This window comes from Macaca thibetana, chromosome 7, assembly GCF_024542745.1.
Source record: "Macaca thibetana thibetana isolate TM-01 chromosome 7, ASM2454274v1, whole genome shotgun sequence".
NCBI classification, from domain to species: Eukaryota; Metazoa; Chordata; class Mammalia; order Primates; family Cercopithecidae; genus Macaca; species Macaca thibetana.
The window spans coordinates 127,009,262-127,027,986 of record NC_065584.1 but is presented as its reverse complement, the minus strand read 5'-3'; the positions used below and the strand labels follow the sequence as shown (position 1 = coordinate 127,027,986).

The following is an 18,725-nucleotide window of genomic DNA, read 5'->3' as shown; positions in this document are numbered from 1 at the left end:
GGCTCGATGACGTCACAGGGCGGTCCCGCCCGGGGCTAAGCCGGGGAGCGCATCCCGGCTACTGCGGGTCCTGGGTCTTCACCTGCGGAGCCATCCGGCAGCTGAGCGGTGGGAGGCGAGTCCGGGGTTCCTTGATCTTCCGTAGGCTCCCAGAGGCGCCTGGCCTCCGCAGAGCTGCAAAGGCGGCAGGGCTTGGTGGTCGGGCTGTCTGTTCTTCCGTCTCTTCCTTGCCACTCTTGGGTCGGGCCCCAGGAGCCAGGGATCGGCGGGAGATGAGAGCTGGGGCGGGAGGCCGACCGAGTGGACTGGGCGGTGACAGCTGCGCTTCCTTCCCGCAGGGACCTGAGCCGCGGTGCTAGGATGGGAAACAGTGCGCTCCGCGCTCATGTGGAAACGGCGCAGAAAACTGGTGTCTTTCAGCTTAAGGACCGAGGGCTGACCGAGGTGAGAATGGGAGGGACACGACCGGGAAACTTAAAGGGAGAGGGACGGCGGGGGCAGCGAACTTAGTCGGTGCGGGATTCTCCACGCTGTGAACTCCTTTCTCCAGTTCCCCGCAGACTTGCAGAAGCTCACGAGCAATCTCAGGACCATCGACTTGTCCAACAACAAGATCGAGAGCCTACCGCCTTTGCTGATAGGAAAGTTCACTCTGCTGAAGAGCCTCTCCCTGAACAACAACAAACTGAGTATGACTCTTGCCTGGGAGGCTTTTGCTAGTGATAAGCTGTTACCAGGGGTGGTTTCTCTTACAAGCTGATTTTTTTTTTCGTTATGAAACCGTGCAGGAGGGCTCAAGTTGCAGAATGCCGGAATCCTTGAAGCCTTCTTTCTACTTGTAATTACATCAAAAATAAGCCTCCTTGGGTGTTATAATGATTGTTACTGGGTTAATTTGGACTTGAAAGGGAAGAACATTTTGGGGATGTAATGTAAACAAAGCTACCTAACTTGGAATGGGGGATGGATGGGAAGGGGAGGATCTTCCAAATATCACAAAATTGCTGTCAAATTGTGCCTTGGACCCCTTTACAAAAGGAGTCCATTATACACACAAATGCTCACCTGCATTTTGATGGCACCCTCACCTTCTAAAGACTATGTTGGTAAAATGCAATACCTAAAAATGGCACATGTGGGAATTTTACATATATTAACAAGAGGCGAAGCAGGCTGCCATATAGTCTTTAGAAACTTCATCAAAGTTGTTTTCAGCTCTATCAGATTCAGGTTTTAAAAACATTTTCTTTGCCAGCTGTTCTGCCTGATGAGATATGCAATCTGAAAAAACTAGAGACGCTAAGCCTGAACAACAATCACCTTAGAGAGCTGCCGTCTACCTTTGGGCAACTCTCTGCCCTCAAGACCCTGAGCCTCTCTGGGAACCAACTGGGAGCATTACCTCTCCAACTTTGTAGCCTGCGGCACCTGGATGTGGTGGATCTCTCTAAGAACCAGATTCGAAGTATACCTGACACAGTGGGAGAGCTGCAAGTCATCGAACTCAACCTCAACCAGAATCAGGTCTAGAGCTTAAGGTTTTTTCCCCTACAGCGTATGTGTGGGTTTATGGTCTCCTGATACCTCTTAACCTCTTGTTTCCTAAGCTGCCATCACAGAGCTAAGTATCAGAGGTTAGATGAGAGGTTTCTTCTGTAAGCTGAACTAATTTCAAGGCCCAAAGTGCCATGGAATTAGTTGAGACACTGGATGTGTTAGTTGTGTAGGTGTTTTCGGGAGGATGAGGTAGGTAACAGGGAGAGATCATTTCAAAAGTTAAACTACTGTCTCACAAACCTTGAAGAATTCTTCAGATCCTCCTCAAATATGCCCCGAACCACCTAGCCAGGAGCTATGTCAGGGATAGAATGTGGAAATGAAGCCTAAACTGAGGTTCTCAGAATTAGGTGTCAGAGGTAATTCAGTTTTTTCATTTTGTGGGGGGGTTTTGACATCTTTGTTAAGTGTGTCTTCTATTTTTGCTGAAGAATATTAAGTGATAGGCTTTCTGGAGAGAGCCCATTTCACTGTTATACAGCTTTAATTATATTTGAAATTTGTTTCCATTACTTTGGCAGCTTTTCAATTAATATTTGTCTGGAAAACCAATCCAAACATTCTTGTCTAGGCATGAAGGCACAAGTGATGAAACATTCAACACTGTGAGACTGGATGGCCTTTAGTTTTTTAGTGTCTGTATTTCTAGATCTGCATGATCCATTAAAGTAGCCACTAGCTGCATGTAGTTATTCCTTTTCTAGATTGTAGTGATTTTACATCATGATGAAATTCAGTCTGTCTTTGAGGGATTGGCCTCATGTTTTTTACCTTAAGTGGATATTCTTATATGTTATAGAGCTTCTTGGGGGGGAGTGGGGAAACTGAATCAGTGAAGCAGCAAGTATTAGTCGAGGATTTGCTCCACATTCACCTCTGCTAGTACCTTTATTCAGTGGTTCTCTGACTTTAGTATGCATCAGAATAACCAGAAAAGCTTGTTTAAAGAGATCATTAGCCCCTGCCCTCAGTGTGTATGATCCAGTAGGTCTGGGATGAGGTCTGAGAACTTGCATTGCTAGTTATGAACTTACCAAAGTTCCCATCATTTCTAATAAGTGATGGTTTGAGATGATACTAGGCAGAATCAAAGAATTTGGTGACTTTTAGTATTTAAATGGCAAAAGGGGTGAGTCAAAGACAATTGCTTGGTATTGAGCTTGAGGGCCTAAAGGAACAGTGGTGCTATTGAGAATGGACATGCTAAGTTGTCTGTGGTGAATCTTGTAAATGGAAATGCCTTAATGAAAGTTGGAAACATGGGAGCAGAATAAAGGTAAGAGTGTAGATACAGATCTTGAGGTCATAACAAAAGTGATGGACTTTAATGAATGAGCTTTCTAGGAAAAGTTGAGAGAGAAGATGACATATGAAGTATTACGGACAGCTACTTGAAAAATGCCTATAAAAACAAGAGAAGTAAGGAATAATCCAAAAGATAGGAAGAAAAACCAAAAAGGACAAAAAGAAGGGGTTTTAAGGAAGGGATAGATAGTACAGTTAAATGCAATAGGGACTGAGGACGATGGATCCTTGAATTTGGTAGTAAAGTGGTCAGTATCTATGTACACATAAAACATCGGCAGTAAATGTACCAAAATGTTTATGGTGGTTATTTCTGGGTGGTGGATTCTAGGTCAACTTTTTTCTTTAAACCTGCGATTCTCAAATTTTCTATAATGGACATACAGTGCTTTTATCATCAGAAAATTTTGTTCCCAAAAAGCCACTGGTGACCTTCATAAAAGCATTTTTTTTTAAGTGGGGGCGTAGTAACAGAAGCTAGATAACAGAGGCTTCTGGAGTGAGTAGGCAGTGAGAAAATGGAGGCGGTAAAAGAGGGGAAAACTAGAACAAATAGTCAAGTAAAGATTTTTTGTTTTGTTTTAATGTACTAAAAGTAACCAATGTAGTGCTTATGCTTTTTCGTGTTATTCTTTTGTGGTTTTCAATAGATATCTCAGATCTCAGTGAAGATATCTTGCTGTCCTCGCCTTAAAATTCTTCGCCTGGAAGAGAATTGTCTTGAGCTCAGCATGCTTCCCCAGAGCATCCTCAGTGATTCCCAGATCTGTCTGCTTGCTGTGGAAGGCAATCTTTTTGAAATAAAGAAACTTCGAGAACTGGAAGGCTATGATAAGGTATGAATTAATGTACTTCTACATTTCTAGTCACTACCCCAGAGAAGACAATGGTGAAGTAATCCACAGAAATGTTTATAGCTAATGTCAACAGGATTTGTTCTTCCCCATTTTGGAAGTAGATTCAAAGCATCGGCTGAATGGTGTTGTACCAAGATGACTTTTTCTCTAGAGACAGCTTATTGTAAAGCATCTTTGTCTTCATCTTTGTCTTTTGAGAGAGAGATATATACACACATATATATACACACACACATATATACATACATACACGCATATATATACATGCATACACACACACACACACACACAGATATATATATATATTTTTGTGTGTGAAACAGGGTCTCACTCTGTTGCCCAGGCTGGAGTGCAGTGGTCCAATCTCAGCTCACTGGCGCAGCCCCCACCTCCCGAGCTCAAGTGATTCTTATCCCTCGGCCCCCTTAGTAGCTGGGATCACAGTCGCATGCCAGTATGCCTTGCTAATTTTTGCAGAGGTGGGGTTTCACCTTGTTGGCCAAGCTGGTCTCAAACTCCTGAGCTCAAGTGATCTGCCCGCCGCAGCCTCCCAAGGTGCTGGGATTACAGGTGTAAGCCACCGCGTCCGGCCCTATGTGCTTTATTTTTATTTTATTTTTGGAGGCAAGGTCTCGCTCTGTCACCCGGCTTGAGTGCAGTGGCAGGATCTCAGCTCAAGTGATCCTCCCACCTCAGCCTCCTGATTAGCTGAGACTACAGGCGCTACCATGCCTCATTTTTCTATTTCTGGTAGAGATGAGATTTCACCATATTGCCCAGGCTGGTCTCAAACTCCTAGGCTCAAGCGATCCATCTACCTTGGCCTCCCAAAGTGTTGGGATTACAAGTGTGAGCCACTGCACCCGGCCAAAACTATGTACTTAATTTTGCATTTAGAGCAGTTATATTTTGTAGGAAATGAAAAACCACATGCAGTAAAAACCAAAATTAAAAAAAAAAACACCACAAACAGTTAGGCTTTTATTTATTTACTCATGCCAAAATACCCCTGATGTATTCTTTCATGTTTTTTAGTACATGGAGAGGTTCACAGCCACCAAGAAGAAGTTTGCGTGAAGTTCTCCAGGACTATGGAAACCTTACAGGATACTGACTTAGAACCTCTGTTGGAATGTGGCTGAGTCAAAGCCTCCTGTTGTTGTTAGGGGTATCTACAGTAAGGAGATGATACTCCAGGAGATTATATTTCACTCAATGATCCTTTTTCATTTCAGGGCTCTTCTCAAATAAGCTAAAAGAAAAAGGGTCAGGAGACAGGAAAAGTGTTCCATTTTGAGTCACGAGTAGGGCAATAGACAAAGTTGATCTTCAAAACCATCATTAGTTTGGCTTTAAGAAACCAGTAGCTAGCTGCTATTTATATGGTGAGGGGGTGCTGCCTGGTAACAGAATAGCTCCACACCACAGCTTGAGATTTTGTTTAGTTTCAATGTGCGAGCTTTCATAAAGTCAGTTGCCATTCCATCTCTGTGTTAACACTTCATATTTTTATGAAATTCAGATAATTTGTGAGAGGCTGGCATGGATCTAAGGATTTATTATTTTTATTCTAGTCCATCAGTTCAGTCACAGTTTTTATACTAGGACTTTAGGATATATATAAATGTGTGACTGTTTGTCTTGATTAAAAGTGCACTTTGGGCTGGGCATGGTGGCTCATGCCTATAATCCCAGCACTTTAGGAGGCCAAGGTGGGTGGCTCACTTGAGGCCAGGAGTTCAAGACTAGCGTGGCCAACATGAGAAAACCCTGTCTCTACTAAAAATTCAAAAATTATTTGGGTGTGGTGGTGCATGCTTGTAATCCCAGCTACTTGGGAGGCTGAGGCAGGAGAATCGCTTGAACCCAAGAGGCGGAGGTTGCAGTGAGCTGAGATTATGCCACTGCACTCCAGCGTGGGTGACAGAGTGAGACTCCATCTCAAATTTAAAAAATAAAAATAATTTTTTTTTTAAGTACGCTTTGTTGGCTGGGCATGGTGGCTCACGCCTGTAATCCCAGCACATTGGGAGGCCGAGGCAGGCAGATCACGAGGTTAGGAGTTCGAGACCAGCCTGGTCTCGAACATGGTGAAACCCTGTCTCTACTGAAAATACAAAAATTAGCCTGGCATGGTGGTGGGTACCTGTAATCCCAGCTACTTGGGAGGCTGAGGCAGCAGAATTGCTTGAACCCAGGAGCAGAGGTTGCAGTGAGCCAAGATTGTGCCATTGCACTCCAACTCTGGGCAACAGAGCAAGACTCTGTCTCAGGGGAAAAAAAATAAAAAAGTGCACTTTGTCAGGAGAAGCACCAACAGACCTCTAAGAAATGCTCTCTAAGGCTGCAGTAGCAAATTATTTACTATTGCAGGTGCCTTATTGGTAGAGGGCTATGAAGAGCTAAAACTGCATATGCAACACTTGTAAGATAAAAGAGATTTTAATAATCAAGATTTTCCTGAAGATTTGTTAGAAATAATGTCTTATTTCTGGTAACCTTTCCCTTTTTGTATTTATAACTCTACTAACCAAATTACCTATCAATAAACCATTACTATAATATTTAAAACAACCTATGTTTATCAAGCTTACTCTGAGTGAGAGAATATACTAAATAAAGAATTTTTAATTAACTTTGGCTGGAAGCAAGGTTAATCCTTTAAAGGAGGAGGACAGGAGAACTTTAACCTATAAATAGATTAGGAAGACATGTTTCATGCTTATGTTCACATTGTATGAGTAGTGAAATGCCTTCATGTGACATAAACATTTTGTGATACTAGAACTATGCTTATTAAGAGAATCTGAGGTTGGGCGCAGTGGTTCACACCTGTAATCCCAGCACTTTGGGAGGCCGCGGCAGGCAGATCACAAGGTCAGGAGTTCAAAACCAGCCTGACCAATGTGGTGATACCCCGTCTCTACTAAAAATACAAAAATTAGCCAGGTGTGGTGGCACGTGCCTGTAATCCCAGCTACTCAGGAGGCTAAGGCAGAAGAATTGCTTGAACCTATGAGGTGGAGGTTGCAGCAAGCTGAGATCGTGCCATTGCACTCCAGCCTGAGCGACAGAGTAAGACTCTGTCTCAAAAAAAAAAAAAAGCCGGGCGCGGTGGCTCAAGCCTGTAATCCCAGCACTTTGGGAGGCCAAGACGGGCGGATTATGAGGTCAGGAGATCGAGACCATCCTGGCTAACACGGTGAAACCCCGTCTCTACTAAAAAATACAAAAAACTAGCTGGGCGAGGTGGCGGGCGCCTGTAGTCCCAGCTACTCGGGAATCTGAGGCAGGAGAATGGCATAAACCCGGCAGGCGGAGCTTGCAGTGAGCTGAGATCTGGCCACTGCACTCCAGCCTGGGTGACAGAGCGAGACTCCGTCTCAAAAAAAAAAAAAAAGAATCTGAAGATCTGAAGGTACAAAGGTAGAGGATTTCAGATTATCACTAACATGAACATTTAGAAAGCTACCATTTTGGTCATTTTCTGATTTTATCTTAGCCACAAAGCTATTACTAACTATATATCAACAGTTCTCAATAATAGTTAAACCTAGTTTATCCATTAAGTCAAGAGATCACACAAACTTACTATTTAATCTCTATGACAAAATCTTTCTGACGTAAATCTGGTCTAGGTGTTCTTTTTCCCATGTGTTACTTTCTTTTTTGAGACAGAATCTCATTCCAGGCTGGAACGCAGTGGCACGATCTTGGCTCAACTGCAACCTCCACCTCTCAGGTTCAACTGATTGTCATGCCTCATTCTCCTGAGTAATTGGGATTACAGGCATGTACCACCACACCCAGCTCATTTTTGTATTTTTAGTAGAGACAGGGTTTCACCATGTTGGCCAGACTGGTCTTGAACTCCTGGCCTCAGGTGATCCACCCACCTCGGCCTCCCAAAATGCTGGGATTATAGGTGGGAGCCAACACACCCAGCCTCCCATATGTCATTTTCTGTTTCTCACTTTGAAAGGGCTCCAGGGGTACTAGTTTATCCATATCAGTTGAGGAGTTTTGTTTTTTCTAAAGTTTAATGTTTAGTTTATTAATCTTACTGATCTACTGAACAATTAACATTTCTCTAAGTGTTTTATCAGTACTTCTCATCTAATAAATCAGAACTTATACATTTTTTTTTTTTTGAGATGGAGTCTCACTCTGTCACCCAGGCCGGAGTGCAGCGGCGCAATCTCGGCTCGTTGCAACCTCTGCCTCCCAGGTTCAAGCAATTCTCCTGCTTCAGCCTCCTGCGTAGCTGGTACTACAGGTTTACGCCACCACGCCCTGCTAATTTTTTGTTTTAGTAGAGATGGGGTTTCACCATGTTGGCCAGGTTAGTCTTGAACTCCTGACCTCAGGTGATCCGATCGCCTTGGCCTCCCAAAGGGCTGGGATTACAGGCGTGAGCCACCGTGCCAGGCCAGAATTTACACATTTAACAATTTAAATGTTCCCATTTAATTGTTAGTTGGAACTTAGTCCATACTCTTATCAGAATCTGCAACTACCACCCTTTACAACTTGGACCCCGACTTATTTCCCTTTCTTCACTCTCATTTGCCTGCGCATCCATATCAGATTATTCTGTCTAAACCCACGGTGCAGTCTCTCTCCTCTGACTCCCTTTATAGAGCTTGTCCCTCGGTGTCCACGGAGGATTGGTTTCAAGACCTCCATGGATACCAAATTCATGATGCTCAAGTCCCTTATATAAAATGACATATTATCTTCCTGAAACTTTAAATTATCTCTAGATTACTTACAATACCTAATATGCCTACACATAACTTCATTTGCATAGATTCAACATAGTATTTGATGCATGCCAAATTCAGGTTTTGTTTCTTGGAATTTTGAGGCATTTTCCCCCTCAAATATGTCTGATTTGCAGTTGAATCCACAGATGTGGAACCCGGATACTTAGGGCCAACCGTATTGTTCACTCAGTTGGGAATGCCCATTCTCTCTCTCTTTTTTTTTTTTTTTTTTTCCTAGAGGCTCACTCTGTCACCCAGGCTGGAGTACAATGGCACAATCTTTGCTCACTGCAACCTCCGCCTCCTGGGTTCAAGTGATTGTCCTGCCTCAGCCTTCTGAGTAGCTGGGATTACAGGCAGGCACCACCACTCCTGGCTAATTTTTGTATTTTTAGTAGAGACGAGGTTTCACCATATTGGTCAGGCTGGTCTCAAACTCCTAACCTCAGTTGATCCACTGCCCTGGCCTCCCAAAATGCTGGGATTTCAGGCATGAGCTAACGTGCCCAGCCTGCCCTCTCTTAATATGCTCATTCTCTATGTCTAAGCCTCTTTCCTGCATCTAAGTCAAATTAACTGCTCACCCATCTGTTACTATAGCACTTCTCACATTCTATATTTGTCTTTCATGATAGACTAACTCTTTGAGGGCAAGGGCTATATACAGTAATATGCCCAAAGTTACAGCAAACAAGATTTAAATTTAAATATGAGCTAATCAAGTAGACTGGCTTGTGGTTTAAGACCCAGATTCTAATTTGGCCACTAGCCCAAGTCACCTCATTTTTTTTTTTTCCCAACAGATCTTGCAATGTTGCCTGGGCTAGTCTTAAACACCTGGGCTCAAGTGATCCTCCCATCTTGGCCTTCCAAAGTGTTGAGATTACAGGCATGAGCCACTGCCTGGCTTTTAAGTCACTTTTTTTTTTTTTTTTTTTAAAAGACAGAGGCTTTCTGTGTCGCCCAGGTTGGAGTGCAGTGGCACAATCTCAGCTCACTGCAACCTCCACCTCCTGGGTTCTAGTGATTCTTCTGCCTCAGCCTCCCGAGTAGCTGGGATTACAGGCACCCACCACCAGGCCCAGCTAATTTTTGTATTTTTAGTAGAGATGGGGTTTCACTATGTTGGCCAGGCTCATCTCAGACTCCCAACCTCAGGTGATCCGCCTGCCTTGGCCTCCCATAGTGCTGGGATTACAGGTATGAGTCACCACGCCCAGCCTATATATATTTTTTGAGACAGGGTCTTGCTCTATTGCCCAGGCTGAAGTGCAGTGGCACGATCACAGCTCACGGACGCCTTGATCTTCTGGGCTCAAGCTATCTCCTCCCACTCCTCTTGAGTAGCTGGAGCTGCAGGTATCTGCCACCATACTCAGCTAATTTTTAATTTTTTAGACAGACAGGGGTCTTCCTGTGTTCCCCAGGCTGACCCCAAACTCCTGGGCTCAAGCAATCCTGCTTTACCTCCCAAAGTGCTGGGATTACAGGTGTGAGCCACCACATCTGGCCCAAGTCGCCCAAATTTTTTATAGCTTGGTTTGGAAGGCAATGTAATATATTAAAATCGTGGGTCCTGGAGTCAGAAAGATCCAGGTTTAAATCCAGAGTCTGTCATTTATTAGCTTTATGAATTTGAGCAATTTCGTCTCACTTGTAAATATAGGGAATAGCTCCTACCTCTCAGGTATGTTGCAAAAAATTATATAAAAGCACTTAGCATAGTGGCCATGACAGAGAAAGCACTTGGTAAATCATGCCATTTATCTCATCTATAAGTCATGAAAGTAGAATTTTACAAGTTGTACAGAAGTAGAAGGCTTGGAGTAGACACTACATTAAAAGGATTTAAAAAATGGAGCCAGGCAGAGGCAGGCATCTATAGTCCCAGCTATTCAGGAGGCCTGAGGCTGGAGGATCCCTTGAACCTAGGAGTTTGAGGTCAGCCTGGGCAACATAGTGAGATTGTGGCTCCAAAAAAAATAGTAAATAGGTTGCTCTGCCTATGGAGTAGCATTCTTTTATTCCTTTACTTTTTAAATAAACTTGCTTTTACTTTATGGAAAAAATAAACTTTTAAATGACTAGATGAGAAACTTGAATATCAATCCGAGAAATAAAATCTGATTAGGAATGTAATTGGGATAACCTAAACTTTTGGTAAGAGTGACCTAAAGAAAATAGCACTTAGATAAGCTACTTTGTTTTCCTTTTTCACTTTACTATTTTTTTTTTATATATATTTGTTCCGATTTACGGGGTACTTGTGATATTCTGAGACATGCATAGAATGTATAATGATCAAGCCAGGATATTTATGTTATTCATTATCTAAAACATTTATCATTTATTTGTGTTGGGAACATTTCAAATCTAGCCATTTTGAAATTTACATTGTTAAGTATAGTCACCCTACTATGCTATCAAGCATTAAAACTTATTCCTTCTATCTAACTGTATGTTTGTATCTACCCATTAACGTACCTTCCTTCATCACCCCACCCTGTACACCCCCTACCCAGCCTCTGGTAACTATCATTCTACTCTCTACCTCCATGAAATAAATTTTTTAGCTCTCATGAGTAAGAACGTGCAGTATTTGTCTTTCTGTGCCTGGATTATTTCACTTAATACAATGACTTCCAGTTCCATGGATACACCTCCAGTGTATTCATGTCACTGCAAACAATAGGATTTCATTCCTTTTTATGGCTGAATAGTATTCCACTGTGTATATATACCACATTTCCTTTATCCATTCATCTGCTGATGGACCCTTAGGTTGATTCTATTATCTTTGCTATCGTGAATAGTGCTGCAATAACCATGGAAGTGCAGGTATCCCTTTAATATATTGATTTCCTTTCCTTTCAATAAATACCCAGTAGTGTGATTGCTAGACAGTATGGTAGTTCTATTTTTAGTTTTCTGAGAGGTCTCCATATTGTTTTCTATAGTAGCTGTACTCATTCACATTGCCACCAAGTGGGAATGAGTTCCCTTTTCTCAGCATCCTTGCCAGCATTTTCTCCCTTTTGATAATGGCTATTATAACTGGAATGAGATCATCTCATTGTAGGTTTTATTTCATTTCCATGATAATTAGCAGTGTTGAGAATTTTTCCACCTACCTCTTGGCCATTTGTGTGTGTGTGTGTGTGTGTGTGTGTGTGTGTGTGAGAGAGAGAGAGAGAGAGAGAGAGAAGAGGGGCGAGAGAGAGAGAGAGAGAGAGAGAGAATTGCACTATGTTGCCCAGGCTGGTCCTGAACACCTGAGCCCAAGTGATCCTCCCAACTCAGCCTCCCAAGTAGCTAGGATTATAGTGTATGTCTTTAAAAAGCTAATTCTAAGTACAACTGAGTATAGGATGTCTGGGCCATAGATGTTTAAGTTAAGGACAGACTCATAATCCATACATGAAATGGAAAGATTTAGAGTTGAAGTCTAGAAACAAAAGATGAATTAAAACTGAAGGAAAGGCCGGACGCGGTGGCTCAAGCCTGTAATCCCAGCACTTTGGGAGGCCGAGACGGGCGGATCACGAGGTCAGGAGATCGAGACCATCCTGGTTAACACGGTGAAACCCCGTCTCTACTAAAAAATACAAAAAATTAGCCGGGCGCGGTGGTGGGCGCCTGTAGTCCCAGCTACTCGGGAGGCTGAGGCAGGAGAATGGCGTGAACCCAGGAGGCGGAGCTTGCAGTGAGCTGAGATCCGGCCACTGCACTCCAGCCCGGGCCACAGAGCGAGACTCTGTCTCAAAAAAAAAAAAAAAAAAAAAAAACTGAAGGAAAAAAATAGGCATGGCTATAGGGGATACAGATCATTATGGTTATAAGACTGGAAACTTGAAGAGGGAGCTTAGTGTTAAAAAACAAGTTCAGTGGGGGATACAGTTGTTTACCTCTTTAGTTACAGGTCAGTATTATGCTCAAGGCCACACAACTAAAAGTAAATGAATGAACCAAAATTTGATCCCAGGTGGTCAGACTCCAGAGCTTGTGTTAACCATTTACTACCTTTCAAAAGTGAATCAAGCTTCCAGACAATGTTATGGGAGAAAATCAGAGAGGGCTTTAAATGAACAGCCCTTTTATGGGCTAATTTAAATGGAGTCTAATTTCTATGGCCTCACCTCTCTTCTTTCTCAATAGCAGAAGCTATGGGAAAGTTTTAACCTGGGTTCCATGGACGGGCTTTCAAGACCTCCATTTATGAACCTCATTTATGCATGATTCGCATTTGTGTGCCTGTTTCTCTGGGGAGAGGCTATGTTGCCTTTCATCAAATTCACAGAGCTGCTTGACCAGAAAGAGCTCCACTTTGGAGAGAATAGCAGCTAACACTTATTAAGCTTTTACATTAGCCAGGAACTGTTCTAAGTGCTTTACCTGTTACCACTCTATGCAATACAATGCTATGTAGGAATTATAGGCACCTCATTTTACTGCACTCCATTAAGATTTTCCACAGATAGTTTGCAGCAGCCTACATCGAGCAAGTCTATCACTGCCGTCTTTCCAACAGCATGTGCTCAATTCATGTCTCACATTTTGAAAATTCTCACAATATTTCAAATTTTCTCATTATTATGATATGTGTTATGGTGATCTGTGATCACTGATGGTACTATTTTAACTGTTTTGGGATGCCACAAACCATGCCAATATAAGATGGCAAACTTTTTTTGACAGGGTCTCACTCTGTCACCCATGCTGGAGTGCAGTGGCACAATCATGGCTCGCTGCAGCCTCAACCCCCTAGGCTCAAGCGATCATCCCATCTCAGCCTCCTGAGTAGCTGGACTACAGATAGGCACCACCACAACTGGCTAATTTTAAAATTTTTTTGTAGAAACGGTCTCATCTTCTTGCCTAAGCCATCAGATGGCGAACTTAATGGATAAATGTGTGTTCTGACTGCTCTAACAAGTAGCCATTCCTTATCACTCTCCTCTCCTTGGGCCTCCCTAATCTAAGACAGAATATTGAAATTAAGCCAATATATAGCCCTGCAATGGCCTCTAAGTTCAAGTGAAAAGAAGAATCATAGCTGGGTGTGTTGGCTCACACCTGTAATCCCAGCACTTCGGGAGGCCAAGGCAGGCAGATCACCTGAGGTCAGGAGTTTGAACCAACCTGGTCAACATGGCGAAACCCTGTCTCTACTAAAAATACAGAAACTAGCTGGACATGGTGGCACACACCTGCAATCCCAGCTACTCGGGAGACAGAGGTTGCAGTGAGCTGAGATGGTGCCATTGTACTCCAGCCTGGGCAACAGAGCAAGACTCCGTCTCAAAAAAAAAAAAAAAAAAAAAAAAAAGCCAAGACAGGCCAAAGGCTAGGCCTCTTGCACCGATTAACCAAGTGGTGAATGCAAAGGAAAAGTTCTTGAAGGAAGTTAAAAGTGCTACTCCAGTAAACACAAGGTCCTAACTCCCTTCAATGCTTATAAAGGCTGAGAGGTGAGGAAGCTGCAGAAGAAAAGTTGGAAGTTAGCCAAGGTTGGTTCATGAGGTTTAAGGGAAGAAGCTGTATCTGTTAACATAAAAGTGTAAGATGAAACAGCAAGTGCTGATGGAGAAGCTGCAGCATTATCCGGATAATTGATGACAGTGGCTACAGTAAACAATAGATTTTTCAATGTAGATAAAACTACCTTCTATTGGAAAATGACACCATTTAGGACTCACATAGCTAGAGAGAAGCCAATGCCTAGCTTGTTTGAAAAGACAGACTGACTCTCTTGTTAGAGGCTAATAGAGCTGGTGACTTCAAGTTGAAGGCATTGCTTATTTACCATTTTGAAAATATAGGGGCCTTAAGAATCATGCTAAGTCTACTATACCTGTGCGCTATAAATGGAACAATGAAACCTGGATAACACATCTGTTTACAGCATGATTTACTGAATATTTTAAACCCACTGTTGAGAACTACTGCTCAGAAAAAAAAATTATTTTCAAAATCTTACTGCTTATTGATAGTGAGCATCAGAGCATCTGGTCACCCAAGAGCTCTGATGAAGATGTACAAGATTAATGTTGTGTTGTTTTCATGCTTGCTAACATATCCATTCTACAGCCCTTGGATAAAAGAGTCATTTCAGCTTCCAGGTCTTATTGCTTAAGAATAAAGGTAGAGATGCCATAGTGATTCTTCTCATGGATATGGGCAAAGTAAACTGAAAACCTTCTGGAAAGGATGCCATTAAGGATATTCATGATTCATGAAAGGAGGTCAAGATACCAACATTAACAGGGGTTTAGAAGAAGTTGATTCCAACCCTCATGGATGACTGAGCGTTTCAAGACTTCAGTGCAGGAGGCCAAGTATGGTGGCCCATGCCTGTAACCCCAGCACTTTGGGAGGCTGAGGCAGGGGGATCACAAGGTCAGGAGTTCGAGACCAGCCTGACCAACGTGGTGAAACCCTGTCTCTACTAAAAATACAAAAATGAGCTAGGCATGGTGGTGCCTGCCTGTAATCCCAGCTACTCAGGAGGCTGAGGCAGGAGAATCGCTTGAACCCAGGAGGCAGAGGTTGCAGTGAGCTGAGATCATGCCAATGCACTCCAGCCTAGGCGACAGAGTGAGACCTCATCTCAAAACAAACAAACAAACAAAAAAAGAGACTTCAGTGGAGGAATTACAGGCACGTGCCACCAAACCCAGCTAATTTTTGCATTTTTAGTAGAGATGTGGTTTTACCATGTTGGCCAGGCTGGTCTCAAACTCCTGACGTAAAGTGATCCATCCACCTTGGCCTCCCAAAGTGCTAGGATTACAGGCATGAGCCACCACGCCCGGCACATGGTATTTTTAATTAAGGTACATACTTTGTTTTTTAAAGACATAATGCTATTGCACATTTAATAGACTACAGAATAGTATAAACAGAACTTTAATATGCACTGGGAAACCAAAAATTCATGTGACTCACTTTATTGCAACACTAGCTTTATGGTAGTGGTCTAGAACGAAACCCTCAGTATCTGAAGTATGCTTGTATTAATCTGCATTTACAGACAAATTAAGGCACAGAAATGACCTTACAGTCACTTCGGCTAGAGTGAAAATTCAGATAATGCCTCAGCCCATGCTTCTAACCAATTATACTGTGAGTGTAGCATGCTGGTATTCTCAGAACTATTTCCTTTATCCAGAACAGTGCTAAAAATTTTTTTTGGGTAAATGGTTTTAGGAAATGCATTTAGGTAAAGCACAATCCTCCGTTTTACACCTTCTTACTTTACACATTTACCATCACCTGCCAAACCGCTCATTTTGACGTGGAACATTTCTATTATAGAGGGTGTAGTTGCATCTCACTTTATTTAAATATTTTCCACTTTAGCCTTTGAAAGCTCCCACATTAACTGTATCTTCTCCAGTGAGTTGTAGTTCTCACACAGAACCATTACCCTTCCAGTCACTAGTGTATTTAAGCTCAAGTGAGTAAGACTAGTAATGATTAAAATGAACCTCACAACAAATTTTAGCAAGGTAAGTTTAAGTCCTATCAATATTTTCAATAAATACCGAAAAGATGCTAAAGGCAGCTTCCTGTTGTAGTGCTCTATGGATCTTTGCTTTATTAATTTGTTAAATGAGAGCTGATGAAACTATTTTCCCCCAAATAACAGTCATAGAAACATGTTACCTATTTGAAAGAACAATACCATTAGTTAGTTAAAAATTTTAATTGTAAGGATCAAGCAGTGGTTATTGGTGAAACCAATTCACACTGACAGCTTTGAAGTGTTCAGATGCTAATTTTAAAATAAATGTGACAAATACCAATCAGATTTTCTTAACACTTTTCAGGATCCACATCAACTTGATTATGGACATAATTCAATACACAAGGGTAAGAGAAAGACAGTGTGTAATCACCAACAATTAAACCAGAGGCATAATTTTTTCAAATAATTTTTAGTAACAGAATAAATTCTAACTTTTTAAAGTCTAAAGCTACATAAAACTCAAAGCAATCTACTTTTCTACCTGAGATCAAAATGACTTTCCTTTTCCTAACTAAACATAATTCTTAGCATTGAGGTAAATCTGAATTCATGTGGTATACTTTGTCAAACTTTTCCAAAAAATTTTAAGCCCTTGCTTTAGAGAGAAATTCTCTCGTTACACATATATATTTACATATTTTTTCTTCAAAGACTAATGACAATGTATGAGGTTAATAGGCCTGTAATGGAACCATGATACTACTAATAGTATGAAATAAAAAGCCACTCATTTATACAAAGTGTTCCTGAATGGTGCAATAAGAAATGGGATCACAGATTTATGTACATATATGAATCACTAAGAGTTCAGAAATTAAGCTCACTTTAAGAAAACTTGGCCAGGCACGGTGGCTCACACCTGTAATCCCAGTACTTTGGGAGGTCAAGGTGGGTGGATCACGAGGTCAGGAGTTCAAGCCCAGCCTGACGTGGTGAAACCCTGTCTCTACTAAAAATACAAAAATTAGCTGAGCATGGTGGCATGCGCCTGTAATCCCAGCTACTCAGGAGGCTGAGGCAGGAGAATCACTTGAATCGAGCAGGCTAAGGTTGCAGTGAGCCCAGATCGCGCCACTGCACTCCAGCCTGGGTGACAGAGCGAGACTCTGACTCAGGAAAAAAAAAAAAAAAAGAAAGAAAACTCATTCTATTTTTCTCTTTGGAGCAGAGGTTGCAAAACTGTGATGCTTAACAAAAATTTTGTGTATAAAAGCTCCAAAATCAAGCATTAGCCTAAATTGGCTATAACCGCAACTTAAATCAAAAACTATATTTAACTATATCTTCGCTGTGGCTATGCAACTTTTTGTTTTGTGGCCTGAAGGTTTTTACTGACGTAACAACCTCTTATCTCTTGTCCCTCCCTCTACCACAAAAGCAAAAATAAACAACAACAACAAAGAACACCTCTACAGCTTCCTTCTTCATGGCTGTCTTTGGCAATGCTTCCAAAACTTGAAAGCAAAAGAACCTGCTAAAGTATATGAGGAGGATGAAAACATTATACATGACATATGAAAACCAATCTAAGAGTATGAATTGAAAAAGAAAATACTAGAAGGAAGGCCGAGCAGCGGTTGGCCCTCAATAGGAAACAAAAGAGAAGGAGGGCTGTGACTGCTCTGGCCCTTCTTCCATATTATCTCCCAATTAGAAGAGCGTGGAACCGAAAATTTAAACTCTGAAAAGGTAATAACTTTCAAGGAGGAGCTACGGAAGTGAATAAATGATAAAGAAGAACAGCAGTAGCTTTAGCTGTCAATGAGTTTCTTTGCTCTGGCATTGGCAATATCAATACGATCTTTGTTGGTGTCAGCCTGAAAAACAAGAAAGATATCAGCTTTATTTTACAAGGTAAGTAACTCTAATAAAAATTAAACATTTTACATTTGGAGTAACTGACACAGTGAGAAAATCCAAGAAACCACGTGAGGTTACATTACAAAACTCATGTTGGGCAAGAAGTAACAGAACATGAAATTCATTTGGAAAAACCCTGGTATATAAACATGACAAAGGTGTAACATATAAGACCTTGTCAATATTTCATCAATTCTATAACACATTTTTTCATAGTTTAACACGCGTAAAACTGGGATGCATCCTGTAATCAATGGCATTTTTTGATGTGATGAAATATGAAAGAGTGCTCTTCTGTGTTAAAGATTGGACCTTGTGTGAGTCCTCTGAACTGAATCACAGAATCTCATCTGGATTCAGACACCCTAAGTCTAACCTGGAGAGACTGAAATAACCTTTCCAAAGATCTTTGGAACGAATCTATAACCATCCACACCAACATCTGAATTAAAATGACAGGTAAATGTAGCCTAAACCCAGACCGCAGCATTTAAAGCATCTTGTGAACCGCTGTTTCAATGAAATCCATCAAAAGTGATTTAACAGAGAGCCAAGCTTAAAAACTCACCCTAAACTTTAAAGTTCACTGAGATTTCAGTGAGGTGTGACTTTTTTTTCTTTCTTTTTGAGACAGGGTCTCACTCTGTTGCCCAGGCTGGAATGCAATGGTGCAATCACAGCTCACTGCAGCCTTCAACTCCTACACTCAAGCAATCCTTCTCCTCAGCCTCCAGAGTAACTGGGACAATAGGCACATGCCACCATGCCTAGTCAATTTTTAAATGTTTTTAGTACAGTCTAGGTCTTGCTCTGGTCTTAAACTCCTGAGCTCAAGCAATCCTCCTGCCTCGG

At 41.9% G+C, this 18,725-nt stretch overlaps 2 protein-coding genes across 6 annotated transcripts in view; one reads left to right on the top strand and one right to left on the bottom strand.

Annotated features, from left to right (window-relative positions):
* Position 1: 1 nt before the first annotated feature.
* LRRC57 (leucine rich repeat containing 57) lies at positions 2 to 6,348 on the top strand. Its single transcript, XM_050799570.1, has 6 exons — positions 2 to 115; positions 339 to 444; positions 551 to 689; positions 1,256 to 1,524; positions 3,513 to 3,698; positions 4,755 to 6,348. Exons 2-6 carry the CDS (start codon positions 361 to 363, stop codon positions 4,794 to 4,796), a joined length of 720 nt encoding a protein of 239 aa, XP_050655527.1. The 5' UTR covers positions 2 to 115; positions 339 to 360; the 3' UTR covers positions 4,797 to 6,348.
* Positions 6,349 to 16,174: 9,826 nt separating this feature from the next.
* Positions 16,175 to 18,725, bottom strand: part of SNAP23 (synaptosome associated protein 23) — a 42,735-nt gene continuing 40,184 nt past the window's right edge. For all 5 annotated transcript variants that reach the window (XM_050799580.1, XM_050799582.1, XM_050799583.1 and 2 more), the window contains one exon: positions 16,175 to 17,830. In XM_050799580.1, coding sequence (XP_050655537.1) covers positions 17,765 to 17,830 — 66 coding nt within the window. In that variant the 3' untranslated portion in view covers positions 16,175 to 17,764. The remainder of the gene's footprint in view (positions 17,831 to 18,725) is intronic.